Source organism: Drosophila bipectinata, chromosome 2L (genome assembly GCF_030179905.1).
Source record: "Drosophila bipectinata strain 14024-0381.07 chromosome 2L, DbipHiC1v2, whole genome shotgun sequence".
In the NCBI taxonomy this organism is placed as follows: Eukaryota; Metazoa; Arthropoda; class Insecta; order Diptera; family Drosophilidae; genus Drosophila; species Drosophila bipectinata.
In genome coordinates this window covers 15680652-15699056 of record NC_091736.1, presented here as the reverse complement: position 1 = coordinate 15699056, position 18405 = coordinate 15680652, and the positions used below count along the sequence as shown (strand labels likewise).

General features: G+C 43.7%; 4 protein-coding genes across 6 annotated transcripts; all 4 read right to left on the bottom strand.

Moving 5' to 3' along the window:
• Positions 1–47: 47 nt before the first annotated feature.
• Nedd8 (Nedd8 ubiquitin like modifier) lies at positions 48–931 on the bottom strand. The gene is made up of 3 exons (XM_017242526.3): positions 772–931; positions 454–584; positions 48–370 (listed from the first exon to the last, which is right to left on the bottom strand). The coding sequence occupies exons 1-3, from the start codon at positions 787–789 to the stop codon at positions 274–276; spliced, it is 246 nt and encodes an 81-aa protein (XP_017098015.1). The 5' UTR covers positions 790–931; the 3' UTR covers positions 48–273.
• A 1266-nt stretch (positions 932–2197) lies between these two features.
• LOC108126051 (homocysteine S-methyltransferase) lies at positions 2198–4736 on the bottom strand. Of its 2 annotated transcripts, none has more exons than XM_017242484.3 (4): positions 4506–4736; positions 3352–3535; positions 3090–3269; positions 2198–2967 (listed from the first exon to the last, which is right to left on the bottom strand). In XM_017242484.3, exons 2-4 carry the CDS (start codon positions 3506–3508, stop codon positions 2309–2311), a joined length of 996 nt encoding a protein of 331 aa, XP_017097973.2. In that variant the 5' UTR covers positions 3509–3535; positions 4506–4736; the 3' UTR covers positions 2198–2308. The 2 variants fall into 2 exon arrangements, with proteins under 2 accessions (XP_017097973.2, XP_070133286.1); XM_070277185.1 differs by having other exon boundaries at positions 3352–3532.
• A 608-nt stretch (positions 4737–5344) lies between these two features.
• Bhmt (Betaine-homocysteine S-methyltransferase) lies at positions 5345–7430 on the bottom strand. Its single transcript, XM_017242486.3, has 2 exons — positions 6591–7430; positions 5345–6537 (listed from the first exon to the last, which is right to left on the bottom strand). The coding sequence occupies exons 1-2, from the start codon at positions 7194–7196 to the stop codon at positions 6154–6156; spliced, it is 990 nt and encodes a 329-aa protein (XP_017097975.2). The 5' UTR covers positions 7197–7430; the 3' UTR covers positions 5345–6153.
• A 550-nt stretch (positions 7431–7980) lies between these two features.
• On the bottom strand, positions 7981–18403 carry Nak (Numb-associated kinase). Of its 2 annotated transcripts, none has more exons than XM_017242254.3 (8): positions 17936–18403; positions 15624–15757; positions 15422–15555; positions 14817–15369; positions 14161–14756; positions 13520–13818; positions 13217–13459; positions 7981–10956 (listed from the first exon to the last, which is right to left on the bottom strand). In XM_017242254.3, the coding sequence occupies exons 1-8, from the start codon at positions 18102–18104 to the stop codon at positions 8600–8602; spliced, it is 4485 nt and encodes a 1494-aa protein (XP_017097743.2). In that variant the 5' UTR covers positions 18105–18403; the 3' UTR covers positions 7981–8599. The 2 variants fall into 2 exon arrangements, with proteins under 2 accessions (XP_017097743.2, XP_070133289.1); XM_070277188.1 differs by lacking the exon at positions 7981–10956 and adding an exon at positions 11345–13119 and having other exon boundaries at positions 17936–18402.
• Between the last annotated feature and the right edge of the window lie 2 nt (positions 18404–18405).

Genomic DNA, 18405 nt, shown 5'->3' with positions numbered 1-18405 from the left:
ATCCCTTTTAGTACCGGTACTGAACCTTCAAATAGTAAAAACATACATTTTCTAGCTTTCTTGCGAATTACACAGTTGTTGATTTTTATTAATCATCTTAATTCTCATTAGTTTAGAGCCAAATCGGAAAGGATTGTACAGGTACCGAATTGGCGGTTTTATTAGCTTATGGGAGAGTGGTTGTACAAAATGAAAACCCGTGCCGCAGCGACCGGGGGAATTATCAATTAATTTTTTATATACCAATTCACTAAGATTCAGCAGCCGATTTCATTAATATATCAAGCCATCACCGCCTCGCAGAGCTAAAACCAAATGAAGGACAGAGCCACCTTGCACTTTGTAGTCAGCCGCTGTTTTGTCATCGTTCCTATATGAAAATGTATACAATTTTATAATTATGGATTATGAACACGATCTTTTAAAGAGAAAAAAAATGTTTGGTTAGCTCACATTTGCTTTCCGGAGAAAATCAGACGCTGTTGTTGGGGCGGGATGCCCTCCTTCTCCTCCACACGCTCCTTGATTCGATCCACCTTATCTGTTGGCTCAATGTCGATCTCGATTTCCTTGCCGGTCAGCGTCTGAATATATTACATATATATATATATAGGTTCATTTATATAAAAATCCAGAAAACCGTAAAGAATTGGCACACTTTATGTATCTTTCCAGTGTTTTGTTGTTGCAGATCTGACGCATTCTCGGAGTTCCAGAACTTTTTCTCTGTTACTCATTTCTGCGGTCTGAAATCCGCAGCCCTGCACTCACCTTCACTTTGATCAACATGTTGTGTGATTAAACTTCTGTTTAGCTTTCTAAAAATACAAAAATAACTACAATTTTCGCGAAATTCCACTCTGCTTGCGGCTTTTTTTGCTGTCACTCGCTTGGCGTTGCCACCTGGTACCGCAGATGGCCGCCAACTTATCGGATTTCGATTTGACTGTCGATTAACACCGATACAGTGGGATCAAATCGAATAAAAATAAAATAAAGTATGATTTTTAATAACCAATGTTTGAATTTTGTTTATATTACTTAGCTTTTTAATGAAGATTGCTCGGTCATACTGTCCCTCCGTTGCACTTAACAAAATCTGAATGTCCCTTTCGAAGGTCCCTCTTATTTATTGCCAATATATCAAGTGGATCCTCAAGAAAATTGGAAAAAAATTCTTTAAAAATGTACTAATAGAAAAACTTGCATATTGGTAGAGAATAGCGATTGACAAATCGTTTGAAGTATTCCGCCCAAGAATCGGATAAATATGGCCCCCTTTCGTTGGGGGCCATATTGTGGCTCTATGCATTTTTGTAAAATCTTGAACGGTATCCTCCAGAAAATTTGACAAAAAATCTAAAAAATATTTCGTTCCTAGATTTTGATGCAGATTGGTGTAGAATTGATCTACAAATCGTTTGAAGTATTCCGCCCAAGAATCGGATAAATATTGGCAAAGATACAGCCTTCTTTGGGGGCCACATTGTGGCTCTATGCCTTTTTGTAAAATCTTGAACGGTATCCTCCAGAAAATTTGACAAAAAATCTAAAAAATATTTCGTTCCTAGATTTTGATGCAGATTGGTGTAGAATTGATCTACAAATCGTTTGAAGTATTCCGCCCAAGAATCGGATAAATATTGGCAAAGATACAGCCTTCTTTGGGGGCCACATTGTGGCTCTATGCCTTTTTGTAAAATCTTGAACGGTATCCTCCAGAAAATTTGACAAAAAATCTAAAAAATATTTCGTTCCTAGATTTTGATGCAGATTGGTGTAGAATTGATCTACAAATCGTTTGAAGTATTCCGCCCAAGAATCGGATGAATATTGGCAAAGATACAGCCTTCGTTGGGAGCCATATTGTGGCTCCATGCATTTTTGTAAAATCTAGAAGGGTATCCTCCAGAAAATTTGACAAAAAATTTAAAAAAATTTTCGTTCCTAGATTTTGATGCAGATTGGTGGAGAATTGATCTACAAATTGTTTAAGGTATACCGCTCAAGTATCGGATGAATATTGGCAAAGATACAGCCTTCGTTGGGAGCCATATTGTGGCTCCATTCATTTTTGGATGATTGGTGGTAAAGATATAGCCATTGGAGGAAGCCATGTACATATTCCTTCCATACAATCCTCAAAAATTTGAAGGGAGCACCCCGTAAAATATGACCAAAAAAGTTTTGTCTGGCTTTTTGTTTAATATACATCTAAAATTTAATAATTAACAGCTTAAAGTATAAAAGTAACGACTAATTGGAAATGCATTTTGTTCTGTTGGACTTAAGTGAGATCCCCCGCTGCTTAGGAAAGCTTCTTCAGCTTGTTCCAGTCCCGGATCGCTTCCCCAATGTGCCGGATATCTCGGGCATATGTCCGGCAGCATCCACCAATAACCTTGGCCCCCAGTTGCGCCCACTCCGGGACGTAGTTCTCGAGCGGCACACAGTGCTCGCGGCCTTGCCAGCCGTTGACGACATCGTAGGTCTCGCCACTGTTCGGGTACACCACCAGGGGGATCTGTTCGTCGGCTCCGCGCTCTCCGTTCAAGCTCTTGAACAGAGGCGTCACAAATTTGGGATGGACACAGTTGACGCCGATGGCCAGACACTTGTCCTGAGCATTGCGCTCGGCCAGAAGATCCCAAATGGCCGTGGCTGCATCCGCAAACGTTTCTCCATGGGCCAGGGTGCCCTCGTCCTTGCACTGGAAAGCCACCCAGAATTTCACGTCCGGATAATCGTCGCAGAGCATTTCCACCAATGCCTCGGCCTCCATCTGACAAGGAATCGTCTCGATGGCCAGGGCATCTACTCCGGCCTCCAGACAGGCCTCAATCCGGACGCGATGCCAGTCGGTGATCTCCTTGGCGGGCACATAGTCGGCATAGCTGCCAGTGTACTCAGAGCCGTCGTGCAAATGAGCTCCAAAGGGTCCAATGGAGGCAATGATTAGGGGGAAGCCTGGGAAAGATAATATTACTCATAAATGTGTGTCCATAAAAGCCTTTATCCTAATTAAATACTCCTAATCCGGCACGTGCCAAACCGATATTACCATGGTAACCAGGAGAAAGTGGACTTACCTTCCGGAACGGACAGCTGGGCCTGATAGCACTCGGTGAGATAGCGCTCCTTGGCGATGTGCGCCAGCCGGACGGTGTTCCTAATCAGCTCGATGCTCTGCTCCTCGTCCAGTTCCAGATACTCCATGTAACCCTCCACGCTGGACTGATACGTGTTCGTCAGAATGATATCGGCTCCATCTATTTTTGTTGTCAGGGGACAGGAGAAGAACAAACTTTAGTTAGCCCCTGTTGCTAATTGAGGAATGAGTTGTAAACTCACTTTGCAAGAAGTCCAGGTGAGTGCTAATGATGGCCGAAGGATTGGTGGCATTGAAACGGGAACTCCACAGTGGATCACCGTCCACCGAATTGCCGACATGGACGGTCATCTGGGTACCGAAACCACCATCTTTGACCAGGACGCGCGTCAAACCCATGATTGCAAAATGGTTACCAACAGGCTACTGAAATCAGGTGAAATTTTATTGATTACTTTATAGTTACATCCTTCTACGTCAGCAGATAGGGAGATAATCGATTCATATATAGTCAGGGCTTGGTGGTTATATGAGGTCGAACATCTGGCAAAAACGACTAATTAATACAGATTACAGGGCAACAATGTAAGGGCTATAGTTGTTTACCAATTAGATCTTATAAAACCAACTATATCGCCGCCCCCTTCTTTTGGTTCAACGAACTTTGTAGACGGGAAGCCAAGTGCACAAACAACTTGCAACGTGAGTGTTTATCTATTAAGTACCAAGCGTTCTAGTTTTCATTTTTTTTATTGTATATACAATGAATAAATACTCTATTTTTAAGGGTCCTTTTAAATATTAAATATCCATCCCATTGGATCCTTATTTTTCTTCATTTCATTTAAGATTATTTCTGATTGTATAGCCCTTTGTTTTTTTAGGAAATTTTGTTATATATATCGTAAAATATTATATATCCAAGTTCATTAACCTTCAATCTAATAAAATATAAACAAATTTTTGTTGTTTGTTGAGTGGATATATATTTTATATCGAAATATTAAAGTTCACTAGCCTTTAATCCTATACAATTTTTCTTACGTTTAAATTTTGCCTTACTTGTTTTTAAAAAAATATAACCAATAAAACGAATAATATTTAAAATAAAAATAAAATATTTAAATTTGAAATACCATTGGTAAGTATAAACTTTTTTTGTACAAGAAAAAGATCTCCTGACTCTGAATATTATGATTTAAATATCTAAACTATGACACAATAACTATAAAACTTTAAAAATTGTGAAAAATTATGGTCATTTAGAAAATTAACTTCTTTTTTTTTAGAACCTTTGACTAACTTTTAGAACCACTTATTTAATTTAGAATATCACACATTTCAAATACCTCTTAGCTGGGTATAATAAAATAAACAAAGTTTGTCCCGCACTCACCTTGAAAGATTATTTATAGATCTTGTAAATGGCTCGATTCAATAACAACTTTATTGAGTGATAGACGGTCTGGCTGGCTGGCTGACTATCAGACTGACTGATTAATTTATTTTTTTTTATTTGTGGTTTGTATTGTTTTTGTTTCTTTTATTTTTGTGATAGAAAATAAGTCGCTGGGATAAGTGAACTGTCGCGCTGAATGCTCGGCAAACGTTTAAGTGTTTTACAAAGGCGGCGAGGGCTTTTATACTTTCCGGCGGACAGATCGCTCAGCTGGTCTGCCATGGATGGATGGGGCTTATCTCGGCGAAATTAATAAATAAATTTTATAACAAAACAAAATAAAAACGGCAAACACACATCAACATAATAATGCCCCCACCAAGTGATACTCCTCGGGTGATAAGCCGGGTGCACAGCTGCCAGACGTTGCCGCACAGCTCGGCCAGATTGGGTTCGGAATCGGACTCGGAATCGGAATCAGGTTCGGATTCGGGTCGTCCGGGTTGAGTGCGACTCCTCCACAAGGCTGATGAAATCGTTGTTGGTTCGTCAGAGTGCGTGGCTTATATTCCCCTGCCTGGAGACTCAGGATCTTGGCTTAATCGTCACTGATAACCTCCGGGAATGCGACCACTCGGAGACGTACTTGGTTGTTGACTCTTCCCCTTGGACACGAGCTGCCAGACATAGCCAGAGGGTACCGGCGGGTGTCTCAAGCAGCAGGGGATAATGGTCTTAGAAAATACGGATCTATAATTTATGTTGTTTTTTTTGAAATGCGCTTTTTTCAAGGCAAAATGCAAAAGTCAACGACCAATGACAAAAATGGGACACAGTTTTAAAACAATTGGATCAAAAATATGTTTTATTTCAAATAGCATTCTTAACTAATAGTTTTTGTGTTTAATATTTCATTTAATCAGGTTCTGAGCTTATGTAAGAAAGGTACATAGAAAAGGTTCATTATTTGTTTGTTTATGCGCTGTAGTCTGTAGTCTTATCTCTTTATGATTTTAGAAAGGTGTACAGTCCAAAATAACAACTTCTATGTTGTTTTTAAAAACAAATAAGCTTTTTTTTATTTAAATGAAAGAAAAATAAAATTAACCAAAAAAGTAAACAAAAATTTTAAAGTTTGGTGACTTTTTTCAAAATACTTCTCCAAGTAAATTATGAGACTAACATTTCTTAGTCAAAACTTTTAGAAATTAAAACAAAAATTCACTTAAATTAAAGATAATAAATTCAAAAAATTTCAACAAAAAATAGTACTTAATATTATTTTGAAATTTTGGTAACAAAAAAATGCACTTTGGATTTCTTTAGTTGAATCAGAGATTGCTGCGATTCCAATACCAATTGAGCTTGGTTTGCAAATTTCAAAAAAAAAAACAAAAATTGTCGCTGGGTGCCGGACACGTCCAGACCCCCACCCGTCGAGTCGTCCCGCCCGACGCCTGTTTACCTTTCGGCTGCGTCCGTCGATCGCAGATCGTCCGGACTCCGTCTACTGATTAGCCGGCCATCTGATGTGGGTACATTTTGTACATATATAGGGTGTGTGTGTGTATTTGCAAACTAAATAGGTCTAGGCTAGTCACACGAATCGGCTTTCGTCTAATCAGTGGCCGGAGTGCGCGACCGATTACGCGTCTATGCTGAGGCCATCCACGTACTGGCGAATCTCCAGCACATCGGCTGGATACACACGGCAACAGCCGCCGACGATGCGGGCACCCAACTGGATCCATTCTGGGACAAACTTTACAACCTGCTCACCAGTACCGGTCCACTCTCCCTGAGCGGCATCGTATATCTCGCCGCGATTACTATAAACAACCAATGGAATTTTTTCATTCGACCCGGCAGCCTCTAAAAAGGACGTCAGCAAAGGTGTTACAAATTGTGGATTCACACAATTGACACCGATTCCCAGGAGACGATCCTGAGCCTGTCGTTGTTGGACCAAACGCCACACGGAGAGAGCAGCCTGGGCGTAGGATTCTCCACTAGCAAGGCGGGCTTTGTCCTGGAAAACATAGAGGTAAGCTTTGCCCTCACATGGATGTCTTCCACACTCACCTGACACTGAAAGGACACCCAGAAATTGACATCCTGATAGGAATCCAGTACAAGTTCGGTTACTGCCTCTGCTTCTAGCTGGCAGGGTAATGTCTCCAGGGCCAGTCCATTTACTCCAGCTGCCAAGCAGATCTCTATCCTGGTTCTATGCCAGTCCTGAAGCTGTTTCTTGGTTATCTTGTCCGCATAGCTGCCGGAATACTCAGATCCGTCGTGCAGGCAGGCGCCATATGGTCCAATAGAGGCCAAAATAAGAGGTAATGTTGAGTCGGAAGCGGTTTCCTCAAGGTACTGTGTCTTGGCCTCCTGGGCGAGTTGAACACTCTTACGGATGAGCTCCTCGCCACCTTCCTTGCTGACTCCCAGGTACTTCACGAAGCCATCCACGCTCGACTGGTACGTGTTCGTCAGAATGATATCCGCTCCACTGTGCAGAAAGTCCAGATGTGTTTTGATGACTGCCTCTGGGTTGGTGGCATCGAACCGGGAGCCCCACAGCGGATCACCGTCCACCTTTTCGGTTACATTCCTGGCCAGCTGGGAGGAGAAGCCACCGCACTTGACCAGTATTGGCTTGGAGTTCCTGTTTCTGTTGCTCACTTCCATGTTTTCTTCACTGGCCTACGTGATACTTTCAACTGCAGGTGACTTCTTGGCGGAAAAGCAACAAACCTCAAAGATAGTGCGCTGTATTTTGTATCTGGCAGATACGTGAGATTGTGAGATTTGTCGCCTGTTGCTTGTTTTCCCTCCCGACTTGGAATTCTATGAGGTCTTTATTTTTCAGAATTTTTTAGCTTGGGTTGGCAACTTTTTCCGCTTATCTACTTTTGTCGGAATTTTCACAACACAAAAGCTCACCCACACATGTTCGAGGCTCAGCTGTTCTTTGTTTACCGTTGTTGGCTGGCTACAGTGGAGCCTCGGAAAAGTGAAATTCAGTTTTTTTAAAGAATAATAAATGTAAATGTTTATTTATGCAAAAATTTATAAAAACAGAATTATTATATTGATTTTATCTGAAGTTTGTGTAAGGATTAATTGTGTAGGAAAGTATTATAGAAATTATATGAAAGATCTTTTGGTTTCATATTAATTATTAAAATATATATGAAACAAAACTTGCCAAAAATAAGGTTGGGAATACTGTAAATAAGTAAATACTGCGACAAAAGTACTAAAATAGCAACAAGTTCAAGAGAATAATAAATATGCCCCTAAATAAATATATTGTTTGAAATAATGAAAGAAAATAGCCATAGCTGTTGCCAAAAAAATTTACATTTAAAACAAAATACAAATTTTCATATTCTATATAAAATATACAAAATTATTCTCCCCCCAATTTTAAATAAAACGCATTTTTAAAATATAAATATAATACGCACATTTTATATATATACGAGATAATACATTGGAAAAACAAACGGTGTAATAACATAGATATGGGTATGTTAAAAGAAATACAAGTCCTTAAATACACTTTAGTGAATGCAATTGGTTTTTGTTTTGGGTTGACAGTTAATTGTTTAGGGGGCGTATATTGGGTTTATAATCACATAGTTTTTGTTTTGTGTATTAAATAATAAATCAGGGATTAATTCAAAGAGCTGAAAAAATGCCACAAACGATAAATGTAATGATAACTTTGGTAAACTTACGCAGTGTATAAATTCTAAAACATTTCGCTTCTAAAACTAGTTTACATATTTTTGTTGCTTCACTTTCTTCCTTCAATAAATAACAGTTATTGGTATTGTTCTGGCTATATTGTGTTTGTTGCTGTTGTATATACTATATAGTAATATGTGTAACATTGCTAGGCTCAAAAAATACAGATCTCTCTATATCTGATATTGGAACGATACGAAAATCGGAACCGAACGGTACGGAACGGAACGTAGTGGAGAAAAGCTTTAACGAAATGCCACAAAAAATAATTTGAAACACTCAGTCTCAGGTCTCCATAGGTAATCCTTGCTGGTCCTTGTGGGCTGGTCCTTGTCCATTCAGGAAAACAGATTGTTCCGCCTCTTGAGGGATCCAAACTTCTTCTCCGCCTCCAGCAGCATCTTCTCGTTGCGGACCACCTCGAAGGGAATGGTCCGGGACAGGCGGTCCATCTCCTGGTCCGAGGGAAAGTCCTCGAAACTCATGTTGCTGAATCCGGTCTTGGCGGAATTTTGAATGGTATTTGATTGGAAATTGCGACTGGTGGCTCCCCGGTTCTCATCCTGATCCTGCCTAACGTCGTCATCGTCATCGTCGTCATGGGACTGGTACTGCAGTCTCTGGTGTTTCTGCTTGCTGCCGGATGAGAGGGACGATGTGGATCCTAGGGCGGCGGCACTTACTTTCTTGTACGAGTGACCCTTGACCTTCTGTGTGAGCTTCCCCGGCAGCACTCTCACAGCCAAATGGGACTTCTCCTTCTTCGGCTTGCCGCTGGCGGGTACTCCCATTCCGTCGGCCACCACATCGGCACCACGCAGCACCACGGGCTCCTCCTCGTCATCGGGCGTGAAATCCGAGCAGCGATCTTGGGAGATTTGCACAAACGAATTATCGGCAATGGGCAGCAGGGGGCGGAGATGGGTAGCTGGTGGAGGTGGAGCTGGTGCGGGAACGGGCGGAGCAGCCGGCGAGGACTGCGGCTGGCTGGAGGAGGCAGAATAGGATGACGGCACATTCACATAGACACTGCTGGTGCCGCCAGCACTCGACTTCTGATTGCTATTGTTATTGTTATTGTGGAGCAGTGGATGATGGTTCATCAGCGGCTCTGGCGTTTTGTTGATAATAATCGAGTGATTTATGGTCACCAGTTGTGGCGCAGCCACGGACACGGATACGGGTGCAGTAACGGGTACAGGAACATTAACACAAACGGAGGCGGAGACGGTGGCGGTGGCGGATGCGGGCACTTTGATCACATTGTTGTTATTGTTATTGTGGCTGGGAGGAAAGTGGTGCATCGGGTTCTGTTCGATGGTGCGAATTACCTGCGGAAAGGGCTCCGAGCCAAACAGATCCTCCTCCTTCTGCTCAGTGTCCTGGAAGGGATTGAAAATCGGCTCATTGAACTCGTCCAGCTGCGGTGACTCCGCCGTCTGATTTGTGGGCGTCAACTGGGCCGGGAAGTTGGCAAAGTTCGCGGCGGAGGAGTCTCCGCCTGGTACCGAAGACTTCACGGGCGTTGAGGTCCACATTTCAGGCTCAACTGGCTTGGGTTTAGCTTTCGGTTTGCTTTTCCTCTTCAAAGGAACTCCTACAGGCAGCTTGAACGGCGCCAAGGCGAACACATCCTCCTCCTCGGCCTCGGGGATATCCGAGTGCAATGGCAGTGGAGCTGCCAGAGGTGACTCCGCGCTGCTCTTGCTCTCCCCAGAACCGTAGTCCAGTTCGTCGTCCAAGAGCAGAGGACGGTCGCCGAATTTGTGAATCAAATCGCTGGAAGTGGGACTCAGTTCCTCCGAAGGGGCACTCGGATCCCCACCGTTTCCAGCAGCCACCAGACTGCGGTCCTTCTTCCGCATTCGCACCTTGACCACCACCCGGCTACGGACGTCATCCTCGTGGGTGGTCACGCTCTCGCACTCGGCATGGTAGGCAGAACTGCTGCAGGTCTTGACGGATTCGCTGATGCCGTCCATTTCCGCCGGCAAGGGGCGCCGCATCTTGGTCTGCGTCTGGCGGGGATTCTCGTCAAACAAGTCATCATCCTCCGCCCGCAGATCACTGGCCGAGCCAATGGAATCGCCATCGGATTCCGCCGCCTTCGCCGCCTCCTCGGCCTGGGCTGCCACGGCGGCGGCCATGAGATTCAGTTGCTGAGCCGCCTGGTGGGCGGCAGTTGTGGGCTTCTTGGTGGTTTGACGCAGCTTCTTGACGATCGGCAGGTGGGCAGATGTCTTGTCCACCTTGTGGTAGGCCACCTGTTGGATCTTGTGTATGGTCTCGGGCAGAGTGCTGGTCACCAGTTGCATCTGCTTGAAGATTCCGCCGCCACCACCGCCGCCCGGCTCGTCGCTGTCCTGCTGGAAGAAGCCAGAGCCCTCGGAATCATCGGAGTCGTCAGTGGTGGGCAGGTCCTTGCTGCGCAGCTTCTCGTACTTGTTGCGATCATCGAGCGGTAGCTTCACATAGCCAACGGCATCCCCGCCAGCTGAGCCACCCGCCAGGCCGCACTCCGAGTCCGTTTTCAGTTTGCTGATCAGGGAGGTCTTCTCCTCGCTGGACACCTCCAGGGTGGGGGAGAGCAGCCACTTGGACGAGTTGGATGAATGGGGGGCTGTGTTGGCTACCTGGCTGATGGGCGTGACCAATCCACCTACGCCTACGCCGGATGAGGTGCCGATGAATTTCGCTGTGGACGAGAGCGAAGGACTTTTATGCAGTAAGGTAATGAGATTACGGGTTTACGAATTTACGGGTTAGCGGCATTTTGTGTCTACAACTAAGAATGCGAGTGAAGTGATAAAATGATGACATCTGGATGGATCGAAGGGGATATATGTACTGTACTCTATGTACTACGTGACGTATACGTAATATTTGTTAGTCGAATGTCAAATGCGAAGACAAAAGCTGGAACTCGATGTTTGGTTTTAGTTGGACCCCAAAAGTTAATTCGGTGATGGATGTATTCGATCTTAAGGCATGCACAGTCCACAGATTTTTTAATTAATTTTAAATGAATTAAAAAAGAATACTTTAAATACTTGCTTGTAAAATAGTTTGATTTTCTATAAAACATAAAATGATTAAAATATGAATTAAAATTGTATGACTGATGCCTGTGCATGCCTTGACTTATTAATTAACCCACACATTTAGTTAGTTTTGGTTTACATTATTGAGTTTTGGGTTTTTTGGAACATAATATTGAATTTATTGCATTTTTGCTTCAGTTTTGGTTTAATTCTCATACAATTCTTGTGGCTGAACTTAAGCTATAGCGCCCCTCCATCCCAACTGGCCATGTATATAAATATATAGTGCTTTATGTATATATCTGTATATATATATATATATATCATCTGTATTAGTTTCCTTCTGATAATTTGCTTGTATGTGTCTTGGTTACCTGACTTATGTTGCTTTCATTGCGCTGTATCTTGGGTTATACTAACACTAGATATTATAGCTCTTTAAGTTAACGCTTCAAGGCTTTATCTTTCTTCCCCGATACGGATTATCTTATGTACAAGTATTAACAGGAGTAGTAGTAGTAGTTATAGCTAAGTGAACATTTCAATTAAGTGTGTGTGTGGGGTGTGGGTGGTGTTTGGGTGTTCTGGTGTGTGAGAAGCAACAATTGTGGACCTTCTTGATTGGACTCTCTCGTGATGATTATTAACAATTGATTGGTTTACTTTATTTGTTTGTCTGCTGCTGCCACATCCGCAGGGAACGCAGCTTGAGGAGCACTTTATCGATAGCATTAAAAATAAATAAATAAACAATCAAAGAGTGAAGGATCTTAATCGTTTTGAGCAGAGAACTGATCTGCCTTCTACAATAATTAATTAATTAATTAATAATCTCTTTAGCATTAATCTTTAGAATTGCACGATGATAACACATGGTTTGTAAATTTATAACTTTGATATGCAAATTATTGCCAAAATGTATACGCTAGTTGTAGTTTCAATTGCTTCGCCAACAACATGAATAAATATCTATAGTACTTGTTCGCTTAGTTAGCTACGATTTACAAAAACACACATTGAGATACATTTACATATTCGGAATCGAAATCGAAATCGGAATCCAATGAATTGTACAATAAAATAATTGAAATTTTGTTCATCTTTGGATTTCTGGTTAGTCCACGAACCACAACCGCTAATTGTTTACTGTTAAGTGACTAAGTTTATAAAGAGACTAAAAATAATATGCATTATTATTATTATTATATATGCTTATAGGTTTCTGTTGGTTTAATATATTTTTTTTTTAAATTTGTTTCTAGCATTGGACCAGCACCAAGATTTACTTTGTTAGAAGCGCTTCAAGTTGGAGATTGTTAGGGGAAGAGAGCTTGTAAGAGTGCAGACAGGACAATAGGTGTTAAGATTTGTATTTAATTTATTGAGAAATAATTTTAAGGTTATAATAATCTTTTAATGTATTTACAAATTCTTGAAATAACATCCACCTAGTGTCCTTTTGGAGTACCAAGTACAAAGCATAGAGTAAGGAGCCGGGGTTAGTGGGTGCTTTTGGGATATTTACAAATTATTGGATTGCACTTAGAAGTAGACTACTACACAAAGAAGAAAGTGGGGAGAGGCTGGGTCGCGATTCTTTTCTACACAATATGGCACGCTAAGTATCGATCGCGACGATTCAGATTATCTTTAGCTGGAGCAGATCGTCCGGAGCTGGGAGCTAGGAGCTGGGACCTCGTGGATTCATGGAAACTCGATTGGAGGATATATATCGCTGAGTTCCCTGCTGCTGAGTTGAGCGTTACTAGGAAGATTTTAGACTACGTCTACGTCTACGTTCAAATCACTTTCACTTTCTGCATCGAGAGATTGAGAGAGCGAACAAAAGCAACAATCGGAAAACTAAACGTATTCTGGCATTGCAAACGGTTAAGGTGGAATTTCATGCTTTACCTCCGGTTTTGCGCAGTGAGGTCGCCTTCTCGCGCAGTCCGGGTGGCAAACTGAACGGCGCCGATCCGAACGGGTCCTCGGTAGGATGTGGCGACACAGCGGCCGTGATCGGAGCAGGAGCAGGAGCAGGTGCCGGAGGTGCAGCAGCGACAGCAACGGGAACAGTGGTGATGGCAACATTACTAGCATTCTGTTCCGTAGGCGTCAGCGTGGATGTGGTGGATGCTGACTTGGCCGTAATACCTGTAGGAGGGAAATGTTGGATTAATATTTGAAATGGAAGAGTGTTCCAAGTATACTCACTGCCTTGGCTGCCCCTCTGCCTGATCTTGTCAAACTCCGCCTCGAAGATGTGATCTTCGGTCATCTGACTGAAGGGCTGCTCCTCCTCGAACGGGTTCCAGGCCTCCACGCGCTTCTCCACCGCCGCTCCTTGCCCCGGTTTGATGAGTTCGCTGATGGAAACCGCTGCCTGAGTATTTGCAGCCGCATAGATCCCTGGATTTGAGGTGGCACTGGCCAGGGTTTGGGGTCCATCGCCCATGGCAGCCAAGTTATTGTTAAACGGGGCCAGAAACTGACTGGTTTCATTGGCAAACGTTCTAAAGCGCACAACAGAATTGAATTCGATGAGTGATTGGAGGGATCAGTGAGTAAAATAATAAGAAAAAGAGTTCAAGGATAATAGCAAGCATGAGAAGAAAAAATTAACAAGAAAGCTAGTAATCTTAAGGCTACATAGTTTCTATTGGCTCTGCGGCTCATCGGCCTCGTCCTGGTCACTTGTAGCTCTTAAGGACACAACCACACACAGAGAGAGAAAGAGACAAGCAGAAGGTGAGTGAGAGAGCAAGAAAAGAGCAGAACACATAACACATACAGATTGTGCAGGAAAGCAATCCAAAAGGTACATCTTCCATTAAGGCTTTGATCTTCAAACTTACTTATTGAACGCCGAGGTGTCGCTGACATTGCGCCTGTGACCTCCACCGCCGCTGGGCTTCGGAGGCGTTAGCATGTTCTTCGTGGGCGTGCCACCAGGTACAGCCAAATCCTGAGGCGCCTCCTCCTTGCTGGCGTCCTCGGTTGCTGGCATATTGGCTGCTGGAACTGCAGCCGTGGCTGGCTCATTGAAGGGATCTGGGTAGCCACTGGATTCAAAGAGATTGCTGGCCGCGGCCACAGGAGCTGGCGGAACAGCTGCCTGGGCCTGCGGAGCTGGAAGAGGAGGAACTGCTGCCGGCATGGCTGGAAAGTTGGCCTGGAACTGCTCCACCACGGGTTGAGCCTGAGTCTGTGGTTGTGGGGAGGTGATATTCTGCCGGGGCGAGGGACTGGGCGGCAGTCCAAGACCCAAGGAGTTGCCGCCGTGCACCGAGGATGATCCTTTGGGACGGGAGCGTGGAGCCACACTGGTACCTGCCTCCACAATGGACACGTTCTGAGGCTTGGCAGCCTTGGCGGCGGCAGCACTGATGCGCTTGGCCTCCGATTCGAAGGGCGGCACCTGGAGCAGGTCAAAGTTTGGAATGGGTGTCTTCTGCAAAAGAAAATGAGGCTATTTTACAGAAAAATCTAACAAGGAGTGATCTCCACTTACATGCAGATTCTGAACAGGATTATCCTTGCCGGCCAGGCGGAAGGCCGCCTCGCACACCTGCCAGATATTGGGCCTCCGCTCCATGTCCGTGTCCAGCATGTACTTGATCAGCTGGTGCATGCCCTTCGAGTACTTGGAGTTGTCCGGAATGGAGAACTGCCCGTTTTGGATGGCCAGGGTACTCTCGCCAAAGGGCAGTGAGAAGAAGCACAGTTTGTACAGCATGCAGCCCAGTGCCCAGATGTCCGCCTTGGTGGTTATGCTCTTCCCTCCATACAGATCAACCATTTCGGGTGCTCGGTACGACAGTGTGGTGTACTTCTGGATCTCCTCCTCCACCACGGTCACGCCATGCTGCTGCGGGTTCAGCGTCTTGGCTGTCGCCGATCCAAAGTCGCACAGCACAAAGTTGCCAGCGTCCGTCTGCAGGATGTTCTCCACCTTCAGGTCCCGGTGGATGATGGGTGTCTGGCAGTAGTGGAGCCGCGAGACAGCCTCGGCAATATCACAGAAGATGGTCAGCACCTCGGGCTCCGTAAAGCCAACTTGTAATCTAAAAGATATGAACTTTAGAAGGAAATCTTTTTATAGAATATTGGAATTACCTTGCATTCATCATGGCCAGCATGTGATGCTTGCAGTAGGGCATTAGGAGGAGCACCTCGCACACTCCATTGCCCGTGGGTGTGATGCTGGAGTCCACATAGCCGATTATGTTCTTGTGCCCGCTAAGGTTGCTCTGTGGGAGTTCCAAAAAGAAATTAGTTTGGTTTGTTTGGATGGCTCTATAAGGGGCCAGATACCTACCGCAATCTGGATCTCCCGCTTGGCCACATTCAGATCGTGCTCATTGTTGACGTACATGCGTTTCAGGGCGTACTTGGTGGCCGAGGAATTGCCGCCGCCATTACCTCTGGCCAGGAAAACCATGGCGAAGCCACCTGCGTGAAGGGAGATAACAAAAGGGGGTGTTAGTAGGGGCGGTCTAGACATCCAAAACATCTGTCAGCTGTAAATGGTAAACAAAATATAAACGGAAGAGGGCAGGGACTACCTAACACGACTATAATATATCCTTTACTATATAAATTATATAGTATATATATCTCTCTGCTACTAGTACTGACATGCCTTTAGCGAAACCCCCCCACTACTGGGTATCATTCCAGTTTAAGCGATAGGCAGTTACTGTCTGGCCCTGGAACGGTTTACACATGTTCCACCCGTCGTCAGACAATTTGCATGAGTTTTATTCCATTTTATTGCACATAGAATTCAAGTAGAGCCCCCCCTCGTAACGGCACCTGTCGCTCTGCGCTCTGCGCCACTTCAAAATGTACGATAAAAAGGCAACGCAATACACAAACTAAACTATTGAAGGTCACGTACAGAAATAACAACAATAACATGCGACAATAACAATACTTAGAGCTCTGAGATCTCCGAGTGGAGGAGAGATGGGGTTTGGGGTTTGGGGCTTGGAGGCACCCAAGTATGCAGAGAAAAAAAATAAGAGTCAATCATAAAATCTAATAAAACTCTGAATTTTTATATTAAGTCAATGTCTTATATATTAATGCCCTTTAATATTTATTAAATTAATTTCTCCTTGTTTAAAAAAAAAGTGTAAAATGGATAATGCTCGAGTTTGTGAAATTACGGCGTCAAATGTTAATAAATGGCGAAGGTTGGCAACCCACTGGGAGCTAAGCAACAAATCAACTTTGGAAAAAAATTACAAAAAAAAAAAACATTCAATAATAATACTACAAAAAAAAAGCAACAATAACAATGAACAATTGTAACGAGAAAACTCGAGAAGGCATGAGGTGGGTATTTAAGGCAGGCGAGGAGAAAGGGGGAGTCGAATGCAAAGTGGGCGGAGCAATGGAGAAAGGTGGGGCCAGAGGAAGGTGTTCGCAGTTAACCGTTTGCCGCTTAGTCATTTCTGCCGTCTTGGGAGCTCACCGGTAAGAGCTCACTCTCTATCTAGATACCCTACAGTATCTTAAAAGTAAGCAAGATTTCACCAAGTCAACCTAGTCTTTCTTTTTCGAAAAATTACAGGGTATTACCGACAACAGCTGACTGGCTGACAGCGGCGCCAGCGCAGCGCAAAACAACATTACGAATCGAGTTTGTTTGCCAAAAGATATAAAATAAAATAGAGAGACAAGCCGCAGGGAAAGGTACTTATATAGGATGGGAAGCCATTGTTATAGCAATCGTTGGAGGATCAAATGTTGGACGGGAAGGAGTGCTTTTCAAAAACACAAACACACCACAAGGATATGTGCACTCCGGTTTTCAAGGACAAGGCCACAATGCCAGGACGATTTCCTCCGAGGAATGGCGAACTTTGCCATTTCGCCATTAAGCCGAAAGGTGGGCCAGAAGATAGGTTTTTCCCATCGAGAAACTTGGAGTGTCGGTCTTGCCGCTTCATTGGCTAAATTAACATAATTGATTCAATTGATTTGTGGCTATGTAGTCTATGGAGATTCTATATACAATTTAGTATATATGTATGTACATAGTTTCTGCAACTAAAAAAAGAGAGACTCTTTAAATAATTTATGCATTAAAAATGGAGGTAACCTAAGGCCAGGGTCATAACTGACATGGCCATTATTTTAAAGTTTGGGGGTTGAGTTTTGCAATCCAGAGTTTTATTTTATTTTTATTAAAAATTATAGAGGTTTTACAACTTGATATTACACAATTTGAGTAAAAAACTAGTCTCTAAATATTTAAAAAAATATAATTCATAAATTTCATTCATTATCCAGGGACGTTGCGTCAGCATTAGTCACATACTATTATGAAAATAAGAGATATTAACGACTGGGTTCTGGGGTCTAGCAATGTGCAATCGGAAATGCGACAAGTGGCGCCCCTAATTACGGGATACGCAGCTGTTTTTTATGCTGTTTTTTGCGGTTTCTTTCTGTGTTTATACGCCCCAGATTTGGAAGCAGCGTAGTGTTTTTATCTAATCTCTCGAAAGGGGGCAGCCCACCTGTAAATCGAGCACTTGATAAGCATAATCGCTGCTATGGGCTACGTGCTGTCAGTCGATAAAGGGACAGGAGAGATATGTACACGAGACACCCACTCACCCTCCGCCAGGACATCTTCCACGGTGACTGCGACGCGTCCTACTGTAAAGACCTTGCCCACGAAGGAGTTCTTCTCGTTCGAGGACGAGGACGAGCTGCTGTTGTGCGGATTCTCCAGTCGCGAGTTCTCATTGCGCTCGTTGCTCAACTTGGAAAGGATTTTCTTCATTTTCCTCGATTTTCTTCCAAATGTTTACTGCTTCGAAAGCAGCACACACACACACTGACACAGACAATCGCACGGTCTTAATTGCCTGCGCGTAGGTGTTTTTGGCAATATTTTTCGCTTTATTCGCAACGGCGGGTGGCGGTGACGCTTGCCAATTGATCCGCGTTCGCGTTGGGGATGCGTTAGCTTAATTAAGCTATTTTGAATGCACAGACACACACACACTGCAGCGAAAAAGAAAGTTTTTCGATTTTCCTGCAGCTCTTCAAGTTGTTCGTTGAGGACGGTGTGACCAGAGCTG

Coding starts and splice junctions, on each gene's coding strand:
- Nedd8 (XM_017242526.3), bottom strand. Junction 371..453: donor ATTTTCTCCGGAAAGCAAAT/GTGAGCTAACCA, acceptor ATTTTCATATAG/GAACGATGACAAAACAGCGG.
- LOC108126051 (XM_017242484.3), bottom strand. CDS start 3,508: ATGGGTTTGACGCGCGTCCTGGTCAAAGATGGTGGTTTCGGTACCCAG. Junction 3,270..3,351: donor TCACCTGGACTTCTTGCAAA/GTGAGTTTACAA, acceptor CAACAAAAATAG/ATGGAGCCGATATCATTCTG. Junction 2,968..3,089: donor CCAGCTGTCCGTTCCGGAAG/GTAAGTCCACTT, acceptor TATCTTTCCCAG/GCTTCCCCCTAATCATTGCC.
- Bhmt (XM_017242486.3), bottom strand. CDS start 7,196: ATGGAAGTGAGCAACAGAAACAGGAACTCCAAGCCAATACTGGTCAAG. Junction 6,538..6,590: donor GGGTGTCCTTTCAGTGTCAG/GTGAGTGTGGAA, acceptor TATGTTTTCCAG/GACAAAGCCCGCCTTGCTAG.
- Nak (XM_017242254.3), bottom strand. CDS start 18,104: ATGAAGAAAATCCTTTCCAAGTTGAGCAACGAGCGCAATGAGAACTCG. Junction 15,370..15,421: donor CTGGCCATGATGAATGCAAG/GTAATTCCAATA, acceptor CATATCTTTTAG/ATTACAAGTTGGCTTTACGG. Junction 13,819..14,160: donor GACACCTCGGCGTTCAATAA/GTAAGTTTGAAG, acceptor TGTGCGCTTTAG/AACGTTTGCCAATGAAACCA.